Genomic DNA, 20,111 nt, shown 5'->3' with positions numbered 1-20,111 from the left:
TTCAATATACCATTTCAGTATTAATGTCACTACTTCTGTTACGTCACAACTTTGAAGAAAATGTTGTGATCTTTTGATTTCATGTGGTGGACTTCAAACTTGTTTTAGGCGGATAGTCCATCAACGTGCAGGTCATAAAAAAAAATCAAGTGTGTTTATACACTTGTGTGCTTTCTGGAGCGTGTGATGGAACTGCATGTACTCTTTCTCATTTCATTTCTCCAGTGCATCTCAAGAGCCAGACGAACTCGAATAAACAAGATGTGTTATGGCGCTCTCGCCAGGTGCTGTCCAACACAGTCTCGGCCTGTTGTTTTCCAGCCAGACTAAGATTAGGTTTGTTTGGTGCTTGCAGACTGCCGAGTCATACTCAAGGAAACTGTACCACCGTGCCTAATAAGAGCCAGATGGCCTTTGAGCCGTAATGGCGGGTCGAGACTAAGAAAGCCCCCTGGAGATGACTCGCCTCAGACTGCTGTGTTTCTAAAATTACACCCTTCCAAACTGTCATTTCCTCTCAAAAGACTTTTAATGGGACAAATTAGCACTGATAGTTAACATATGAGGCCAGAAAGGGGGAACAGAACAGACTTCATTAGATCGAAATATGTGTTTCTACCGATGTTTATGCATTTACTTTATTTACATTAAAGTAGTTCACCAAATCTGTATGACCTCTCTTTTCTGTGACACAAAAAAAAGAGAAGATTTTAATATTGCACTGGTCACAGGGTCTGTGCAAGTCGAAGTCAAATTTAAGGGCATAATAGCAGTCTCAAATATCTTGAAAAATGTCTTTATTATGATTTTAAGAGAGAGACAGAAAAGCAATGATCGCAATACGGCCAAATTTAATCATTACCATTAAAACGCGACAATATAAATAAATACATGTGAGCGTTGCACGTTAAAAGTCAAAACTATTGTGCCGCAGTTAATTATGACATTGCTTATTACTTTGTTGTTTTTATATTGTAGTTGGTTGTAAAAGTGCAATTTAAAAAAAAAAAAAAAAAATTTGTCTCCCTCAAAATAAGAGTCCTTGTGTTTCAAACTTGTTTGTAATTCCCACATTCCCTTTTTTCCTGGATATTATTTGTATTTTTTACACAGTAACATGATTTAAGACATCCAATATATACAGATTTAACTAGTGTTTGTATTATCGTTGTATCATCAAAATCCAGTGTATGCATCGTTCCAGTTTCAATACGTGTACATGGAAAGTATCATAAACGATACAACTTTATACACTATATTCTAAGTCTTTTGAAGCCATATAAGTCAATATTTCCTGTAAATCTTAACATCCACCCTAGATCTCCTTGGCATTTCAAGAGTAATGTCTGATTCCTGAACAAATCATTCTTTTCAGTCAGACCTTTACAGTGAACAAAACATGATTCATTCTCAAATTTGATCCATCCAGTTTTTGATTTCTCAATGATCCGGTAGCACTGACGGCTCACTGTAGTGGAAGATCATAACAACTTGGAATGACATAAGTTTGAGGTCATTTATTTTTGGGTGAACTATTACTTTACTGTGTAAAGGAAAAGGTGAACACAAAAGGTTAGGCTGGTTTTGTGTGTGCTGTGTATTTGCAGCCACAAACAGCTCTGCGTCATGTGACGGGTCACGTCTGTGGACTGTTGTCATGCTGTGACTGCTGAAGGCAACATGTATGCCATGTGGGTTAATGTGGATGTCTGTATGTTGGAGGAATTTAAACTCAGCAGGTGAAGGTTCACATGTCTGGCGCGCTGTTATTGGCGTCTCCTGCTTTCTTTCTTTTCCATTTAGAGAGTACAATCTGTACAGCACATATACCAGTGGTTGGTGACCGTTTACTTGTGTATGACCTGTCTCACCGTCTCTTTCTATATTATCATGTCCCTCTTGCTAACCAGTGCACTAAACGGGTTACATACAAGACATGCCCATGGGTCATGCCCATTTGTGGCTGTTTGTGTAATGCCCTGGCCTAAAATTAAAGTGATGAATAATTCAGCGAGAATTTGGCAAGTTACTTAAGGGATATTTCACCAAAAAAGGAAAATTCTGTCATTTTCTTGAACTGTGGGTAAAGAAATGATTACAAAACTTTCATTTTTGGGTGAACTATCCCATTACTCCTTGATGAGGTGAAATGGCACAGGTGTTTGTACTATGTAATTTTAATAACCCTTAATATTAACCCTGCCTACCATGACCTATTGCTGGCCCTTTGGCGGGACAGTGGGACACCGCTTTTTTTCCCCCCATGACTTAATTTGGTCACCTTCACTTTATAAAATATGTTATAATGAATCTCCAGTCGTCAAAATTTGTTTTTAGATGCATACTTTGACATTTTGAGGTCTGGCCACAACCCAAATTCTGTGCTTGGTTATTAAAAAAAAGTCAAAATGTCAGGTGTTATGTAGATGTCATTACAAAACAGACATTATGTAAATAGCTTTGTTATCTTAATTTAGTCATTGAGCCTGTCCCAATAACCACTCTTGCAGTCTAGGGAGCTTGAGAGCACATAGTCGCAACAGGAAGCGTGCAAGACAGTCCCAGGACTAAAAAACGCCAAAGCTCAAAGTCCATAAAGGGATAGTTCACCCAAAAATGAAAATTTGTTAAGTTGCAGAACAGTAAAGAAGCTTTTTAGCTGAAACCGTGGTCCTTGCTGATTCATAAAAAGTCAGTGGCTACCAGCACTTGAGAGTTTGAAAAAGCATATACAGGCAACACAAAATTAATACCCCTGGCTCCTGATGATGTATTGAGGTCTTATGAAGCGAAATGATCTGTCTGTGCAAGAAACTGAACATTTATTTATAATATTATTGCCTGCAATCCATTGACTATCTCTAATACCGTTTTCAAAGCAGTATTTGAGACTAAACGTATCCCATCATTCTTCATTGTGGGAATTCGAGGACAGCATTCAGGTGTAAGTTAAGCTATTATATATAATTTGATAGTAAAACATAAAGTGTTGGTGTAGAAAAAGGTGCTTGACTATTCAAGCTCCAGTCCTAAACACTAACTATGTGAAAGTTGTCAATAGAAGTGCATGATATCCCACTGTCAATGTTGTACATTGTTTCTTTCCCAGAAACAGTGGTTACATGTAACTTAATGTTTAATTTGTTATGACATGGGCTTAATTCGCCTCCGCAGAAGTTGTTATTGTACAGATTAACATGCCCCCTTTAGAATTCATATGACATTCATGGTTTGAGGTCAGCAGATCTCTGTTCTCTAACTGCGGTTAGGTTTGGTAAAGAATGCGAATGTTAACTCGAACTCATACCTCCATACTCGCTTCCATCTGCTGTCAGTAGATCCCAATCACAGCTTTGCAAGTCTAGCTATGGTTTATTTTTTTGTTTCTATCTGTTCATCTGTCGAACTTCCATTAATTTTTCTACAAACATGATGGCTACATCGTTTTTCTTTTTTCCAATTCCCTTCTTTTTGATGGATGCATATTCCCTATTTCATGTCTCTGGAGCTTCTTGGGGGAGTTTCCAGAACTTTGGAGAGGCTTCTTTGATTTAGTGCTTGTAAAGCAGACGTCTCAGTCATCAGGGGGCTGCTCTGAAAATGAAATCACCAAAACCCCATCCCCGAACCTACTACCAGTCCAAAAGAGTTCAGTGAACCTTCCAGGAATCTATAAAATTATGTTTGACACAAAATATAAATGTGTGTACATAAAATTATAGTACCAGTAAAAGTTTGAAGGCACTTGAATTAATTTGTTTCTCATGATCTTTAATTATTTTTATGTAAAGGCTTCTTTTGAAATGTTTGATATTAATTTTGTAGGCAGCTATAAATTTGCCCATGTATCCATTTCTTTCCAAAAAAATAAAATAAAATAAAATCAGTACATGTACACTACTGCTCAAAAGTTTGGGGTCAATAGGATTCTCTTTTTTGGAAAGAAATTAATACTTTGGTTCAGCAAGGACACGTTAAATTTATCAAAATGTCAGCAAAGACTTCAAGATTGTTACAAAAAATCTAGGCTATTTCAAATAAATGCTGTTCTTTTAAACTCTCTGTGCATCTTAAAATCCTGAAAGTATCATGGTTTCCACATAAATATTAAGCAGCACAACTGTTTTCAACTTTGATAATAATAAGAAATGTGTATTGAGCAGTAATAAATAACATTTTAAAATATATTCAAATATAAAACGATGGAAGCCCGTTTCCACCGCTAAATACAAAATAAAAAAAGGTATTTGCAACTTTTTATCTAACATTTCAGATTTTTTTTCTCAGAATTGCGAGTTTATATTTCACAATTCTGACTTAACTCAGTCAAGTCAGAATTGCGATATAAACGTGCAGTTATGAGAAAAAAGTCGCAATCGCGAGATATAAACTTGCAACTGCAAGAAATAGTCAGAATTTTCTAGATCGCAATTCTGACTTTTTTCTCACTTTCCAGTTTATCTCACAATTCTGACTTAACTTACAGTTGTGTGCTATAAAGGCAGAATTGCTATATAACTTGCAATTCTGAGAAAAAAAAGTCACAATCGTGAGATACAAATTCGCAACTGCAAGAAATCGTCAGAATTTCGCAATTCTGACTTTTTTTTTTCTCAGACTCGCCAGTTTATATCTCACAATTCTGACTTTATAGCCTGCAATTGCTAGTTTGTATCATGCAATTCTGAGGGGAAAAAAAATCAGAATTGCGAGTTTGTATCACGGAATTGTGAGTTTATATCCCGGAATTCCGAGTGTATATCACAATTCTGAATTGTGGGATAAAAAGTTGCAATTATCTTTTTCTATTTTTTATTCAGTGACGGAAACAGGCTTCCATAGAAATACTGTGAAATATTATTACAATTTGAAATAACTTTTTTTTTTTTTTTTTACTGTATAAAGTTTTTACTGTTTGCAATGCATGTAAACTCATGTGTTGTTTAAAAGTTTTCCAGGATGCACCTCATGAAGTTGGTTAAATGTGCACAGCTATAATCTCAAGAAGAGAGTTTAATTCCAAAAATACTTCTCCATGCAGTTACTCTTGAGTTGAAGAGATCATGAAGTGGCTGAATATACTTGTGAACCTGTTGTCCCTTGTCCTGTGGTTGTCTTGTAGGTGTGGTCGCTCTGCAGTGTACCGCACGCGTGAAATGGCAGCGAGAGCCCTGGTTCCATTTGTCCTGGTGACTCAAGTTCCCTCCACCATCCAGACTCTCCTGGAGGAGCTGCCTCAAGAACCTGGACCAGGACTTCAACAAAACCACATCCATGGCACACTGCTTCAGGTGTGTGAATCCCCCCTAGTCACATTATCTCTTCAGCAATCCATTAACTTAACGTGTTACATGACATATAAGGTGTGTACAATAGTGTAAAGTATTTGCAGAAACCTTTACACGTGTTATTCCATTGTGCTCTTCTCTGAAAGAAGCTGATACCTGAAGACTCATTCCTGTTTGAAAAAAAATTAAAAGTGTAAAAAACATGCAGGGTATGTTCAAATATATGTATCAGTGGTACACTGAGCAAGTTATTGGGGAAAGCAGATGGAACTGCGTTAAGGAATGTGACATGCACACATAATTGAACTCCAAAGGGAAATTCAAGAGCTCAACAAGCATCGATATAAAACCTAGAAGCTTAGATAATTGAAGATAGTGACAGAGAGATGTTGTCATTTTGACACTGAAGCAGGTTTCTGGACATGAAACTGGAATAGTTTGCTAGCATGTGGGGGTGTGAGACGGACATAACTGTAGAGTGCTGGGATGAAGATGTGCTCGGGTAAGGAAAGAGCTGGATTTGGTGTTCTTTCCTGTCATGGCAGTCATATATCTGCTCAAAGCTCCTGCAGATGTGGAGGGAATTAGACTGTGGTGGGGAATCACTGAGATCCACGTGAGGGATGTTGTGTGGGTGGTGCTCTGGTGACAAGTGGTGGCAGATAACGGTCTTATGCAGCATTTTATTTAGAAATGAGAGAAATTCTTCAAATCTTTATGTGAAATACCTGACTGTGAAATACCTGTGTCACAGTGGCTCTCTAGACTCTTTGAATATGGAAATTATGGATGTTTGTGTGTACAACCAGATTCGGAACAGATAACAGACTTATGATACATAATCTTGTGTGTGTATGTGTGTGTGGGGAGCTGATGGTGTGAAGTATGTTCCGATCAGCTGGAGATAACGTCATGCTGCTATCTGATGCGAATACCTGAGTTGCATGCAGGAGTGGTGTACGTGTGGATCGCAGCATCAGCTAAGAGATAAAGATGGCACTGCCAATGCATGGCTTTGTTTTTACATCTCTGTTCCAAAATTTTTAAAGAGACAGTTCCACCAAAAAAGGAAAATTCCATCATTATTTACTAAACCTTATGTCGTTCCAAACCCACAAGCATTAATGTTTATATTTTATGTTATAAACACAAGCAATTGTGTTTATATTTGAAACACAAATGAAGATCTTTTTAATGAAACCTGACCTCCAGTCACGAATTGAAGTACTATTTCTATAATGTTCTTAGTGGCTTCTAGGGTGTTTAGGATGTTTACCAGGTGGTTTCATATGGCTTAAGTCAAAAAACCCCATGCCCAGTTTTCTATTCATATTCTAGTCTCTAGATATTCATAGATTCATCTCGCCTGTACTGCCTGATAAAGCAGTGTTTGTGAGCGCAGTGCTGCTTTGTGTACAGCGTTACCGGGAAACTGCTATTTTACCACTTCAAAAGCGGCACCTAGTGGCAAAGAATGAATTTGCATTTTCATTCAGACCAATGCGAAAAGACCAACAAGTGGGCGGCAATATGCTAATGTTTCATGTTGACGTCAACATGAAACGGCTTGGGATTCATTTTAAAAACGACTCGTTTCAATGATTCAGAGTCTACTCTTTCTTTTGAGAGACAATAACTTTATACACAGTGCACTTTCAAATTTAAAACTTTGCAGGCTGTTTTCATTCACTCAGAGCTGTGTTACACACTGCATGAAAGGTAATTTTCAAAAATCCATAATAGGGGCACTTTAAATTCCAAGAATCAATTAGTCTAGCCTGTTTTCAGTTAAAGAACGGAACATTCCAATAATGAACTCTATTGAACTCTAATCGCAAAAAGCTTTGTTACTTTTGATATGAAACAAAGTCTCAGATTTCAAATTCGTTCTGTTTTATTACAATATTCAAACAATATATGCCGTTTTGGTCTGTTTAATGTGGAGTGACAGATCGCTGTGGCAATTCAGTTCAAGAGAAGCGGCAGTGTGAAGCGAACGTGAACTGATCATCTACTCCGTTTTAATACCAGTTTCAGCACGAAATAAACATCCTAAGGTATGTTAATTCATATTCTGTCTCATGTAATCAGTGTTCAATCAGTGTTTCAACCATGTAAAGATGTCAATATAACAGCTTGTAAACAATGTCACGTAACATCACATTTACCTCAGAAACAAGCATATTCGATGACCATTAACTCGTTAGTCCATTGTTATGACAGCCACCATTTAAATGTTTATATTTAAAAAAATGAATTGGAGTAGAAATATTATGATGTAATTGTAACTTTATTATTATAAGAATTTCATTGTGTGAAATTTAAGTGTTTGTATACAAATCAGTTAATTTTAACCTTCAATATTATAGTAATGTAGTACCAGCTGACTCTCATGTATATTTTACAGCATTAATTGAGAGATTTTTTTCCTTAAGAAAATGTACTGTACCTGATATATAGCCAAAATAATCGATATTGAATCGAATCGTGAATGAGAATCGAATGAAATCATGAAATTTGTGTCAAAACCCAGCCCCACTAGATATGTCTCTGGATTTCATCTGCCAAAAAATGTTCAATCACTTAGAAAAAAAACATAATTTAAGGTGTTAATCATCTCTGTAGTGCAAACAGTCATCTCTGTAGTGCACAATTTATCATTCTTACATTCCTTTGGACATTACTGACCTTAAGCAAATGATACAGTGTGTTTTTGTTTAAGCAGATATGGCAAGAGAAAGCAAAATCCGAAAAACAGAAAAAGCGGGGGTGGAAGGAAAACAGGTTGCAGATGTTGTTGTATCAGGCCTGAATTAAAGCCTTTTTGTTCTTTGTTTGAATCGGAGATCTATAAAAATAGCTTTACTGTATGTACACCTTCCTTAACACAACACCCACAACCCTCGATTTGCATTACAGAGTTCTGATACCAGGATGAGATGAAGTAGTGTGTCAGCACAGCGTTTCAGAGTGCCATTTTGATTACAAAACCAGCTTTGCTGAGTAAAACGCTTGAACCCTGCTGAGTTCACCTAAAAATCCCTGTTGACACAACTCACTGGTTCCCTTTAGGAGCCGGCTAACGAGGGAAACAGATTGAGCAGCACTAACCTAACCTGATGCCTCGGCCTCTGCTCCGAGCACTCTCCACCACTGCTGCTTACCCACAATGCAACAGCTTCTTTTTAAAAGTCCTGGGTAACATCCAGGTCCCAGAGGGAAATTAATCCACTGTGTGTTTTGAAAACAGTAAATCAGATCAGCAGACATACTCCACTCAGTGGGGATCTTGCACACGCGCACTAGTGCACACACCTTTGAGGTAACGTAGTGTGTGATGCTTCAACTTATGACTGTGTGAATGTATTTTCTGTTTGTTTTGTGTTTTATTTTATTTATTTATTTAAGTGAGAGCAGTCCTTTGTTTATTTAAGGAAAGGTCTTTTAAGATCAACTTTATTTTACTTTAGTTTTTTGTTTTGTGTGTATGTTTGTTTTGTTTTGTAAATGGAGAACAGACAGATTGTTTATTTTCTATTCCTGTTTTTGTTTTTTTTCTGTCTGCATTTGTTTTTATTTGTTTCATTTTACAAATGGGGAACAGACAGATTTTTTTTTTTTTAACTTTAATCCAGTTTTTTTTTGCCGTTGTTGGTTTGTTTGTTTTTCTCTGTTTATTTATTTTTTTGTTTTGTTTTTTGTAAATGGAGAACAGATTTATTTATTTTTTTTAATTCTGTAATTGACAACAGCCAGATTAAGTGTTCATGAATATAGACACAAGACAGGGTGTTTGTGTAATGGTGCTTTTTTTCTTGTCTTAGTATCAAGAAAGAATGTATTTCTCTGACTACATCATAGTGGACATATCCGCAAATTATTATATTAAATGGGTCATATGACGTTGCTAAAAAGGACATTTATTTTGGTTATTTGGTGTAGTGCAATGTGTTTATGCGGTTTAAGATAAAAAAAAAAAAACACATTATTTTCCACATACTGTACGTTATTGTTGCTCCTCTATGCCCCGCCTTTCTGAAATGTGCCGATTTTTACAAAGCTCATCGTTCTGAGAAGTGAGGTATGCTCTGATTGGCTGGCTATCCAGTGCGTTGTGATTGGCCGAATACCTCAAGTGTGAGACAGAAATGTTACGCCCCTTACCGTATTGTGATGCCGTGTCCCGGCACGACGACACAAAAACAATAAAACCCATTACAAACGAGGCATTTGTTGCATCCAGTGGGGACAAAATTACTGATTATAATGACTTATACTGTCTTTTTTACGCGTCGCGTTGCATCGTGCCGCGTAAACATTACCATGTCTGCATTTGTGATCTGAGAAACGACAAACAACAAGCGCTACTCTAAACTGCTCAAAACTCGTGTTTGAATCGTCAGTGGCAAATTCTTTAAATATGAAAACATACTTACAGTCTGTGAGTCAGAAGCGCCAGACTGTCCTTGTGAAGTTGGAATTGCCCCACTTTATAGAAACAGTCTTTGAGCACAGCTGGCAGCTACTCCCAGGTTCAGGAAATAGTCCTCCGTAAAATGCGCTGCACACATCTGAATATTTGGGTTGAACTGTTCTGGAACAGTGTAGTAAATACAGCTTAACCACTGATTTCTAGTTGTGTCCTCTTTTGGAGGCCCAAACAAGGTAGTTTCGCTTTCACAACGAAACACAGCGTCTCCACGACATGGCGCCGGCGGCAGCAACAACACAACAGCGAGAATAAAAGTCCTGCCCTCTTTCATTGCGTATACGTTTGGGTGGTGATTTGCAAATCTCCCCACACCGTGACGTAGATGTGGGGGCGTGTTTGAGCCGTTTTAGGAGGGCATGGTCGAGTCTTAACTTTTATAAAGAATATATCTTTGGTTTTGAGACTTTAGTCTTTGCAACTTCAGGGATCTTATCTGTGCACAAACAGCTTGTAACACTCCAAAGAGAAAGGAAAACTTGAAATCACATCATATGACCCCTTTAATTTTCCTTACTTTTTTTTTTTTTGTGCCGGATAGCTCAACCCACAGTGATATTTAATTGGTCTAAAATCCCACTTCATATAACTGCATAGTATACATTTTAAATATGTACTAATTTGTATTACTTGCCTGATCTTTGTTTTCACTATTAAGCAAACTCTTTGTCACAAGAAACTTGTCTCATAATGGCTGGTTAGGACGTGTTGTAATTGTTTCTTTTGTTTTGTTTTTTTGTGCCTTTCCTCTTTGTTGTGCATTGCTGCCAAGCCTTGAAACACCCACTCATACAAGCTTTGTTTCTGCTTTAAGGAAAAGCCTGTAGAAAAAAAAAAAAGTCAAACTGATGAGACAAATGAGCTTAATTGGATTCAGATTGTGTCCAGACTTTCCAAATCTACTCATAAAAGCATCCACCCACAGGTTGACTTTTAAAACATTTCCTAGCAGGCTTATTTAATGGCCAATCCAAAAGTCTTAGTGTGTCAAAGGTCAGCATCTAGCACTGTATTCAGGCCGTGTTCTGGTGTTTGTTTGTGCGTGTTCTATGTGTGTGCTAAATGTGTGCACGGCTCTCTGTACACTCTGCTGAATTATGGACCTCTGCGGAGTGTTTATTTTTGCCTTTAGCCACTGCCATTGGTTTGTGGTCAGTCACAAGTTGTGTAGCTCGTCACTATAAATACACGCACTTTCCTCCGAGGGAGCAGAAGAGGCCGGCCCTCATGGGCCTTCCCACCCGACGGCGGGAGCAGGCCTGGGCTAGATGTGTGGGATACAGGGTGTGGGCCGCTAGTGTCGGGGGTGTCCGCAGCTGGAAGACCAGGCCTAGTATTTCATGGTCAAACTTGTTTTGCCCTGTGCCTCTCCTGCCTGAGGCATAATGAGTGGCTTCCACATTGCGGCTATAACCCAGTAAAGAGACTATTTCAGCCTGTTAGACAACTCTATGCATGGCAAGGTTAAAGAGTGTACATTATCCATTTATTTCATTTTATTTCTCTCTATAGACTGTTATATGTAAGGATATGTAAAATAAGCTTAAGACACTGATTTCTCTGCCTGATCTCTAATTTCTCACTCTTTTTGATTAAGAAAGATGAACTAATGAAGCATCTGATCCGTCTTTCTAATTTCTCTGTCTGGTGTCTTTCCGACTGCTGTGTCTGATCTCTGTCTGATCCCTCGCTTTAATTTTTCTGTCTGATCTGATTTCTCTCTTTAATGTCTCTATCTGATCCCTCTTCAATTTATCTGATCTCTGATTTGTATCTGATATCTCTCTTTGATATCAATCTGATGTCTCTGTCTGATCTCTCTACGAGTTATCTGAGTTTTTGTGATTTATGTCTTTGATTTCTCTCTTTGATCTTTATATGATGTCTGATCTCTCTCTCTGATTTGTCTATCTGATCTGATTTCTGTTTTTAAAATCTATATCTGATCCCTCTCTTATTTATTTTTTTCTAGTATCTTTGATAGATCAGATGGATATATCAGATTGATATCTCGGAGTTATCTGTCTGATCTCTGTTATTTATCTGTCTGATTTCTTTCTTTGATCTCGACTCTATGATCTATGTCTTGAATTCTCTCTTTGATCTTTGTCTGATGTCTGATCTCTCTTTGATTTATCTGATTTCTATATTTAATGTCTCTATCTGATGCCTCTATTATTTATTTGTCCGATCTCTGATTTATGCATCTGATATCTCTCTATGATATCTGATGTCTCTGTCTGATCTCTATCTGATTTATCTATTTGGTCTGATCTCTGTTATTTATCCTTATTTCTCTCTTTAATGTCTCTGTGATCCCTCTCTTGTTTATCTGACTTATCTCTGATTTATGTATAATCTCTAAATGTTGATCTCTTTCTGTTTTCTCTGATATCTCTGATTTAAATCGGATCACTTAATTTCTGATCTATGATCACAATTAAAGGGAAAAAAAACTAAATAACAGAGTACTTTGCACTCATCACAATTTTGGTATTATTCTTGCAAAGACTTTGTTTTCTGTCTCTGATCTGTCGAAAACCTTTCTGTCTAATCTTGATTGTTTTAGTATTAGCAGTGTGATTGCACTGATCTCTCTGTATACTTCTATGTACTTTTTCTTTATAATCTCTCTCTGTGATATCAATCTCTGATCTCTCTATTTCTTTCTCTCCAGCTTATTCTCATAGTAAAGGTGTGTCGTCTACTTCACAGGTGCTGTCGCTGTTACGTTCCTACCTGGCGGACACACACAGACCCCAGTCAGCAAATGAGCAGGACTGTGACACCTCCAGTGCACTTTTTCCACGGCTGTGGCTCGCCACAAGGTAGATACTGTCATTCTGACACACTAACCACTGCTGTCATTATTTGCATATATATCAGCAAATATAGTGTGCATACCAGCGATATTTTGGTTAGGCATTTGCAAATATTATTATTTTACTAAATAAGATGGCTGCTGTTCACACACCAGCTTACTGGTTTGTAAAGTGAGCTCTCTTGTGTTCTGAGCTCCTGTTTCAAAGGCTGCTCTCTGCTCAGTGACCCAGCACACAGACAGCAGCGCTGCAGTGACACGGCTGCGTGCCCTTTGACCACTCTCACTCATCCATACTGATGCTTTTTAACAAATGCCCTAATGAGAGAGAGAGACAGAGAGGGAGATTTGGGAAAGTTTATGAAGATGGAACATGCCAGTGCAGAATATTCGGAATAGAATATTATGCATGCTGAGCAAGATATAGTGTATTCTGCCAACTAGAAAAGTATACGAAACCGCATGCAATGATAAATGTTTCAAACAATTGTATGCTACATTGTCCCATGACAGTGCTATATTGCATATTTCATTCATTAAGTGGTGTCCCAGTCAGGGTTTTATAGTTACCAAAAACTAAAACCATAAAGTACATAGAGTAAATGCTAACTGTACATACATACATACATACATACATACATACGTACATTAAATAAATAAATATAAAATACAAATAAAAATGAATGAAAAAAATGATATATGCATAAAAAAAGTTGCAAAAATAAATGTCAAAAACACACGACCAAATTGCAACTTTAACTAAAATTTAAAAATGAAAACGGAAAATGAAAACTTAATCCAAATGTGTATATATATATAAAAACTTGTATCTCAATCATAATTAAATAACACTGCTCCTAAATAATTAATGGTAGTTATTTGACTGAAACGACTGACTATATTACTGGAAAGTGAATGTCAAGTTGAGTGCTTTGCATTTTGGGATACTGTGGTCTTTTTGTATATTGCGCAATTTGGCAATTGTAATAGGTAATTTAAGTATTACGTGCATAGAGATAATGTTCACACTGTGCATAGTATACATACTGCATACTGTAGTATGTCATTCCAAATATATACAATGAAGAGATTTTGGGAAGATTTAGAAAGATGGAAAAATTCCAGAGGAATGAAAGAAGATCTAAAGGTGGAAGAATAAAGATGAAATGACAGAGTTACCAAACATCTGACCAAATTTCCCCATAATCCTCAACTTTTGTAATTTGTTGAACTCTGAGTAATATTATGTGTTTAAAGAGCAACAGAGTGACACAAAAAGATGAAGCCAGACATTCAAAGAGAGGGAGAGCATTTGTGTTATTAATATGTCAGTGATGAAATACTGACGTCAGCCCTGAACACTGGCCCTCTTGTTCTCGCCCATGTCCATGAGCGTTTGCTGCGCTGTGGTCACACACACACACACACACACACACACACACACACACACACACACACACACACACACACACACACACACACACACACACACACACACACACACACACACACACACACACACACACACACACACACACACACATACATACACATATACACACATACACACACACAAACAAACATAATTGATTTACTCTTCCACATACCCACTCCTGTCTCTATCCACACACATCCACCCTCTCCCACAAATGTTACCCCTGCAGTTGGTCTGAGATACAGGGCCCAGAATTGTCTTTGTGCCCATGGGCAGCACATGTGATGCTTTATCCTCAGCATCCACAATCACTGTGGACTCTGTTTACTGTTCTTAACTGCAGAATAAAAATCAGTTACTCTGACTTATAAAACAGTGACCCAAAAAGTGTTTTGACACAGATACTAAATAAATAAATAATTATTTTCTGTAATTTTGCAGAAGTAAAAAAGCACAAAGCTCTTTGCTGTTATTGGATGAGATGCTTGCTACATATGTTTGATGAAGAAATAAAATTGTGGACCTGGCAACCTGTCTTTTGACAGAGTTATTCATAGGAACAAATAGAACCTGTGTTAAATGCACTATTTGTTTTGTTTTTAATTGAGATTGCATTCATTTGTTATTGCATTAACTTTGACAGCCAATTACTGGTGCATCTCTAATAATTTTATATAAATTGCGCTGTATTTCTACATTGTTTGTTTATTTCTTTCCATTCAAATTTCAATCAGATATCCCCCCCTCAGTTTTTTTTCTCACACTTTGCGTTTGCCACACTTGAAAAATAAAATGTGTACTTTCTATACAACTCATTGAGTAAATGCAATGAAATACTATGACGTATAGTTATCATTAACCTGATATCTCTGTCTCTCTCTCTCTCTCTCTCTCTCTCTCACACACACAAATTGACAGGCAGAATCCATGTCTGGTAACTCGTGGTGCATTTCTAGACCTGCTGGGCTGTCTATGTGGTTGTCTTCCTGTTCCTGTATCAGGTAAGAACTCAAAACACCATCTGTAGTGAAATAAACACCAGTATTATTTGCTTGTTTCAGAATCTCTAACTTCCAGTCTAGTTTTTTATTCCAAGGAAATATGGTGTCTGCTTTGAGTGCGTGTTATTTTGAGTGTGTTGGAGGCCTGTGGGTCTTTTGATATTAGAAAAACTGTCTCTGACAGATGGTACAATTGTGCCCGTGTGACCCAGTTAAATGAGGAGGCCCCTGCATGTTTGCGGGCCCCATGTGTCGCACACATGTGGGCATGGTGGCGGTGTTTATCACTTTAAAACAAGCATATTCTTACAGTCCCACCCGCCTGCCATCACTTACATAACAAACGGTGGCCACGCACACACACACACCCACGCACACACACACACACACACACATTTGTGCTGTTCAGAGATTTATTTATACACTCTGCCCTGTACTCTCAGTCTTAACACCCTCTTAATCTCTGTCTACCTTTCCTTTCATTTCTCTTAACATAAATTTCACTTGCTCTATCTCAGTATTTCACACTCTGTCTGGCTTTTTGCAGTGTTTTCCTCCCTCAGTTTAAGGAATCACCCTAAATTAAAATTGCCAGCAAACTTTGTTAAAGTGTGTCAAAGTTGTATGGCTTACTTTCTGCTGGGTAACACAAAGAGAGATGTTAGGCCAAATGTTCACACTTTGTCATACAGTGAAAGGATATGATAAAAAGGGGTTGTCAAGTTAAAAATGACAGAGAATAAACTATAAAATATTATATTTATACAATATTATATTTCTGTTTCTATATTCCAAGTTTTCTGAAGTCATATGATGTACAAGAACCAATGCTGTTTGCTTTATTGACATCAGACCAAATGTAGGACTTCAGAAGACTTGAAATATAGCACACAAGCATATGGACAATTTTATGGTGCTTTTTTTCTCCTTTTGCAGCGTGACTGACCCTGGTCAATGTTTGCTTTCATTGCATGGGAACATATTTCTGTGCAACATCTCCTTTTGTGTTACATAAAAGAAAGTAAGTCATATGGTTCTGGAGTAACATGAGGGTGAGTGAGTTATGGTTATGGAATATTTTATGTATTTATTGTCTGATTGATTGGAACCTTTCTTTTGAAAACAATCCTTTTCATGTCATAAAATCTGAACATGTCCAGGTCACATTTTACACCAGAAAGAAAAATGAAAGGATATAATATTTTGCATTAAGAAAATAAAATTATTTCTTTAGAATAAGACAGAGATTTTGTGTATTTTGACATTATTTTAATGTCAGGTAAGCAACGTAATGCAAAAAAAGTCATTTTAACTACTGTAAGGCAAAGAAATGTTTAGATAAAAAAAAAAGAAGAATAAATTAATAAACAAACTTAAAAAAATATTACTCTAAGAGAATCATCATTGAAAATAATGGGAGGTACAAAAAAGTTTTACTAAACATAAGTAAAATAAAATAATCAAATAAAAAAATGTTAAATTATGTTTAAAAAAAAAAAAAAATGAAGTAACACCAATCGTAATGGCTCTAAAATGATCTTCATTTTCGTTAAGCAAAATATTTTGGTAATACTTTTAAAAAATATTTTACAGTACCCTTGTTTACGTTACATGTAATTGCGCATAATTTACTGTTGTTACATTTATACTAATTATAAGCAACCAGCCCTAAAGCAAACCATAATTCTAACAATTGTTAAAGTAAATGTTACTTTAAAAAGTACTTTTACTCAATGGCCTAGGACCTAAATACATTGCAGATATGCTCACTGAATATAAACCTAACAGACCACTCAGATCATTAGGATCGAGTCAGTTAGAAATACCAAGGGTTCACACGAAACAAGGGGAATCTGCTTTTAGCTCTTATGCCACCCGCAGTTGGAACCAGCTTCCAGAAGATATCAGATGTGCTAAAACATTAGCCATATTTAAATCCAGACTCAAAACTCATCTGTTTAGCTGTGCATTTGTTGAATGAGCACTGTGCTATGTCCGAACTGATTGCACTTTTATTTTATGTATAATCAATTTCTACTCTTAAATGTTTAAAATTAATTTTAAATCAATTTTTGTATCATTTTAAAAGGTTAAACAGAAGGCTAAAGTAAGTGCTGTTATGGTAAAGAGAATGTGGGCAAAGAACGAAAAGTGTGTTGGTTAATCAGCTGAAAGTAGGACCCCTGAGTTCTATTTGTTTGGTTTATGATGGTCAAAGTAATTAGGGATGAAGTAGTGGAATAGTTAGGTGTTTTGGAAGGTTTTTTTCACTTAGTGCGGAAGAGTTTGAACAAAGCTTGAGAATGTTTGTTTTTAAAATTCCTTGTTTGTATTGTTGTGATTATTTTTTGTAATGACTATTTTACTTCCTTTTATGTAAAGCACTTTAAATCACCTTATTGATTTATGAAATGTGCTACGTAAATAAACTTGCCTTGCCTAAATGTTGTTAATTAATAATATCACTCAGTAATTATACACTAACTAGGACACTGCAAAATAAAGTGTAACCAATATTTCATTTTTTCCACCTGTTCTTATTTTAGGATAATATGTGTGATTCATCCTTCCATACGTTTTATTTCTTTTTCTGTCTGTTTATATCTCTCTCACTCAGCCAGTCACTCTCTCTTTCCTAAAGCACACTCTTCACAGGTGTTGGTAACCTCAGTGAAGAAATGAACATTTTAATTTGTCAGTAACACTTGAAGCTGGTCAGAAGGACCTTAACAATCTGCTTTTTCATTCGTCTTGGAACTATTAAGTAGGAGTTGAAATTTTCTGGGCAGTTCTTGCATGTATTCCCATTCTGATGTACTCCTCACTGGAACAGGACAAGTGTGTGTGTGTGTGTGTGGGGGTGGGTGTGAGGCCGAGAGCTCTAAGTAGTTTGGCTCTGAGATTCTGAGCAGAGTTTGTGATGGTGTTTTTACTGGCGATGCTTTAGCTGGGCATGAGACGTATGGGTTTATGAGCCTGTGTGGATCAAACACTGTACCGCCTGAGAAATGCTCCCTTAACATACACCACCACACACATTCTCTCACTTTCTCTCTCTGATGGCCATTCAAACCATCATTTTGGCACAAGCGGTACTGTATTCCCCATATTTCTCTCTCTCAGGTGAATAAATCGTGGATACCGCGCATACACACTCGGCAGTAGGTGGTTGGCAGCGTAGGGGTCGCCCACTGTGGGAACGCGTTTGCATGCTCACATCTGCTCTGCACGTTCCTCCCTCGTCTGGGTTTTGTTTTTCACAGTTTGGGTAATGATGGCAGGGCATGATGTAAAATCCATGTGTTCGTGCACGTTGCCGCATGTGTGTATCGGTGTGTGTTTACTACTGTAGTGAGTACAGACGGCCCACTGTTTCCCTGCACCATAAACTCTAGCTGAACACTTAGAAACAAAAAGATCGCACATGTACTTTAACTGCTAGCGTGTCGTAAAGGTGCTTGGGCCGGAATACTGTATTTCACAGAATTATTGAGTGTTCCATCTTATATAAAGTGAGAAAGTGTTATGAATAAATAAAGGGAGTCAAAATTACTTCATCGTTTACTAGGGGTGTGTGTGTGGCAAATATCAGTTAGTTGACTTTAATTAATGTACATTTTAGATAAACTGATATGGGTTTGTAAATGTAAAAATAAATATTTTAGCCTATTCTGTGTGGAAAAGCAATGAAAAGCATTTTAGAATAAACTCAGCTTTCAAATTTTGGCAAAAATTCTAATTAAAATTTTAACATTTTGTCAAAATTCCAAAAATATTTGTGGTTTTGATGCTCGTTAATGTGGTGTTACAAATATTGTAGCACCCTCAGTTTCAGTAGCAGCGATCATCTCTTGCTTTTTTACTACTATTTTTTTCATAAAATAAACAAGAATGAACATCAGAAGGTGTGTTGAAAGAAACATTGTTTATTGCAATGTGTTATGCGCAACTCAATCAGTGTTTCAACTGTGACGTCAGTAAAACAGCTTCTATACCATGTCACATATCATAACATTTACCTCAGGAAAGACATTCAGTGTTTATTGCTTGTCAACTAGAATAAAATAACTTTAGAGAGTAGCATTTTGCTAAATATGTTACGTATTTACTATATTTTTACTAGAGCGCTCAAACGATTAATCGCATCCAAAATAAAAGTTTTGTTTACATAATATGTGTGTGTACTGTGTATTTATATATACATAATAAATATACACGTACAGTAAATATTTTGAAAATATTTGCATGTATATATTTATAATTTACATAATACATAAATTTATATAATTTATTTATATATATATATATATATATATATATATATATATATATATATATATATATAATATACACATAACATATTTTTCTTAAATATATATACATGCATGTGTGTATTTAAATATACACAGTACACACACATATATTATGTACTCAAAAATGTTTATTTTGGATGCAATTAATTGCGATTAATCGTTTGACAACACGCTGATTTTGAGTTACTTTGTTGTTGAACAAAGTTTGTTGAAATGTTCACATCTCAGCAAAGACAAAAAATATATAAAAACAAAATATTGTGAAAGTGGTCCATGTGTAAGTCTTTTGAAGCCATACAATATGTACTATATCAGTGTGTACTATGTGTACTCTGAAAAGTGTTATGCAAATGAATTTGAGTTTGTATGATAAGCCGAAATTTACATGAATATTCTTCAAAACATCTAAGGGAAGATGTTAAAACAGTGTTTGGAACAGTGTGAGGGTGATGTAATGACAGTTGACATTTTTGGGTGAAATATCCCTTTAAACTTCTCTCTTTGCTGTTTTCATTTCTCCTTTTTATTATTTTTTTTTTTGCTGAGAGGTTCAAAAGAAAACTGCCTCTCCAGGTTGTGAGTGTTTTGCCAGTGTTTGATTTCACTGCCCTGGGCTTTATTTTCTATTGCCAGTCACTGTAATATTGCTATTTTTATGAGAGAGCAAAGTTTGGTCATTGAGACTTGGTGGTCGTGGCATTGATGAAACCACAGCTTTCTCCGAGTCAAGCTGGGATGACGGCTGTGTTTGTGTGTAACGCTTT

At 36.5% G+C, this 20,111-nt stretch overlaps 1 protein-coding gene across 2 annotated transcripts in view; it reads left to right on the top strand.

Annotated features, from left to right (window-relative positions):
* Positions 1-20,111, top strand: part of thada (THADA armadillo repeat containing) — a 103,885-nt gene that overhangs the window by 59,333 nt on the left and 24,441 nt on the right. For both annotated transcript variants that reach the window (XM_058794937.1, XM_058794935.1), the window contains exons 29-31: positions 5,123-5,291; positions 12,493-12,605; positions 14,952-15,034. In XM_058794937.1, coding sequence (XP_058650920.1) covers positions 5,123-5,291; positions 12,493-12,605; positions 14,952-15,034 — 365 coding nt within the window. The remainder of the gene's footprint in view (positions 1-5,122; positions 5,292-12,492; positions 12,606-14,951; positions 15,035-20,111) is intronic.

This window comes from Onychostoma macrolepis, chromosome 13 (assembly GCF_012432095.1).
Source record: "Onychostoma macrolepis isolate SWU-2019 chromosome 13, ASM1243209v1, whole genome shotgun sequence".
Classification (NCBI taxonomy): domain Eukaryota; kingdom Metazoa; phylum Chordata; class Actinopteri; order Cypriniformes; family Cyprinidae; genus Onychostoma; species Onychostoma macrolepis.
Note: the sequence above shows the minus strand (reverse complement) of the source record. Positions and strands in the feature narration are given on the sequence as shown.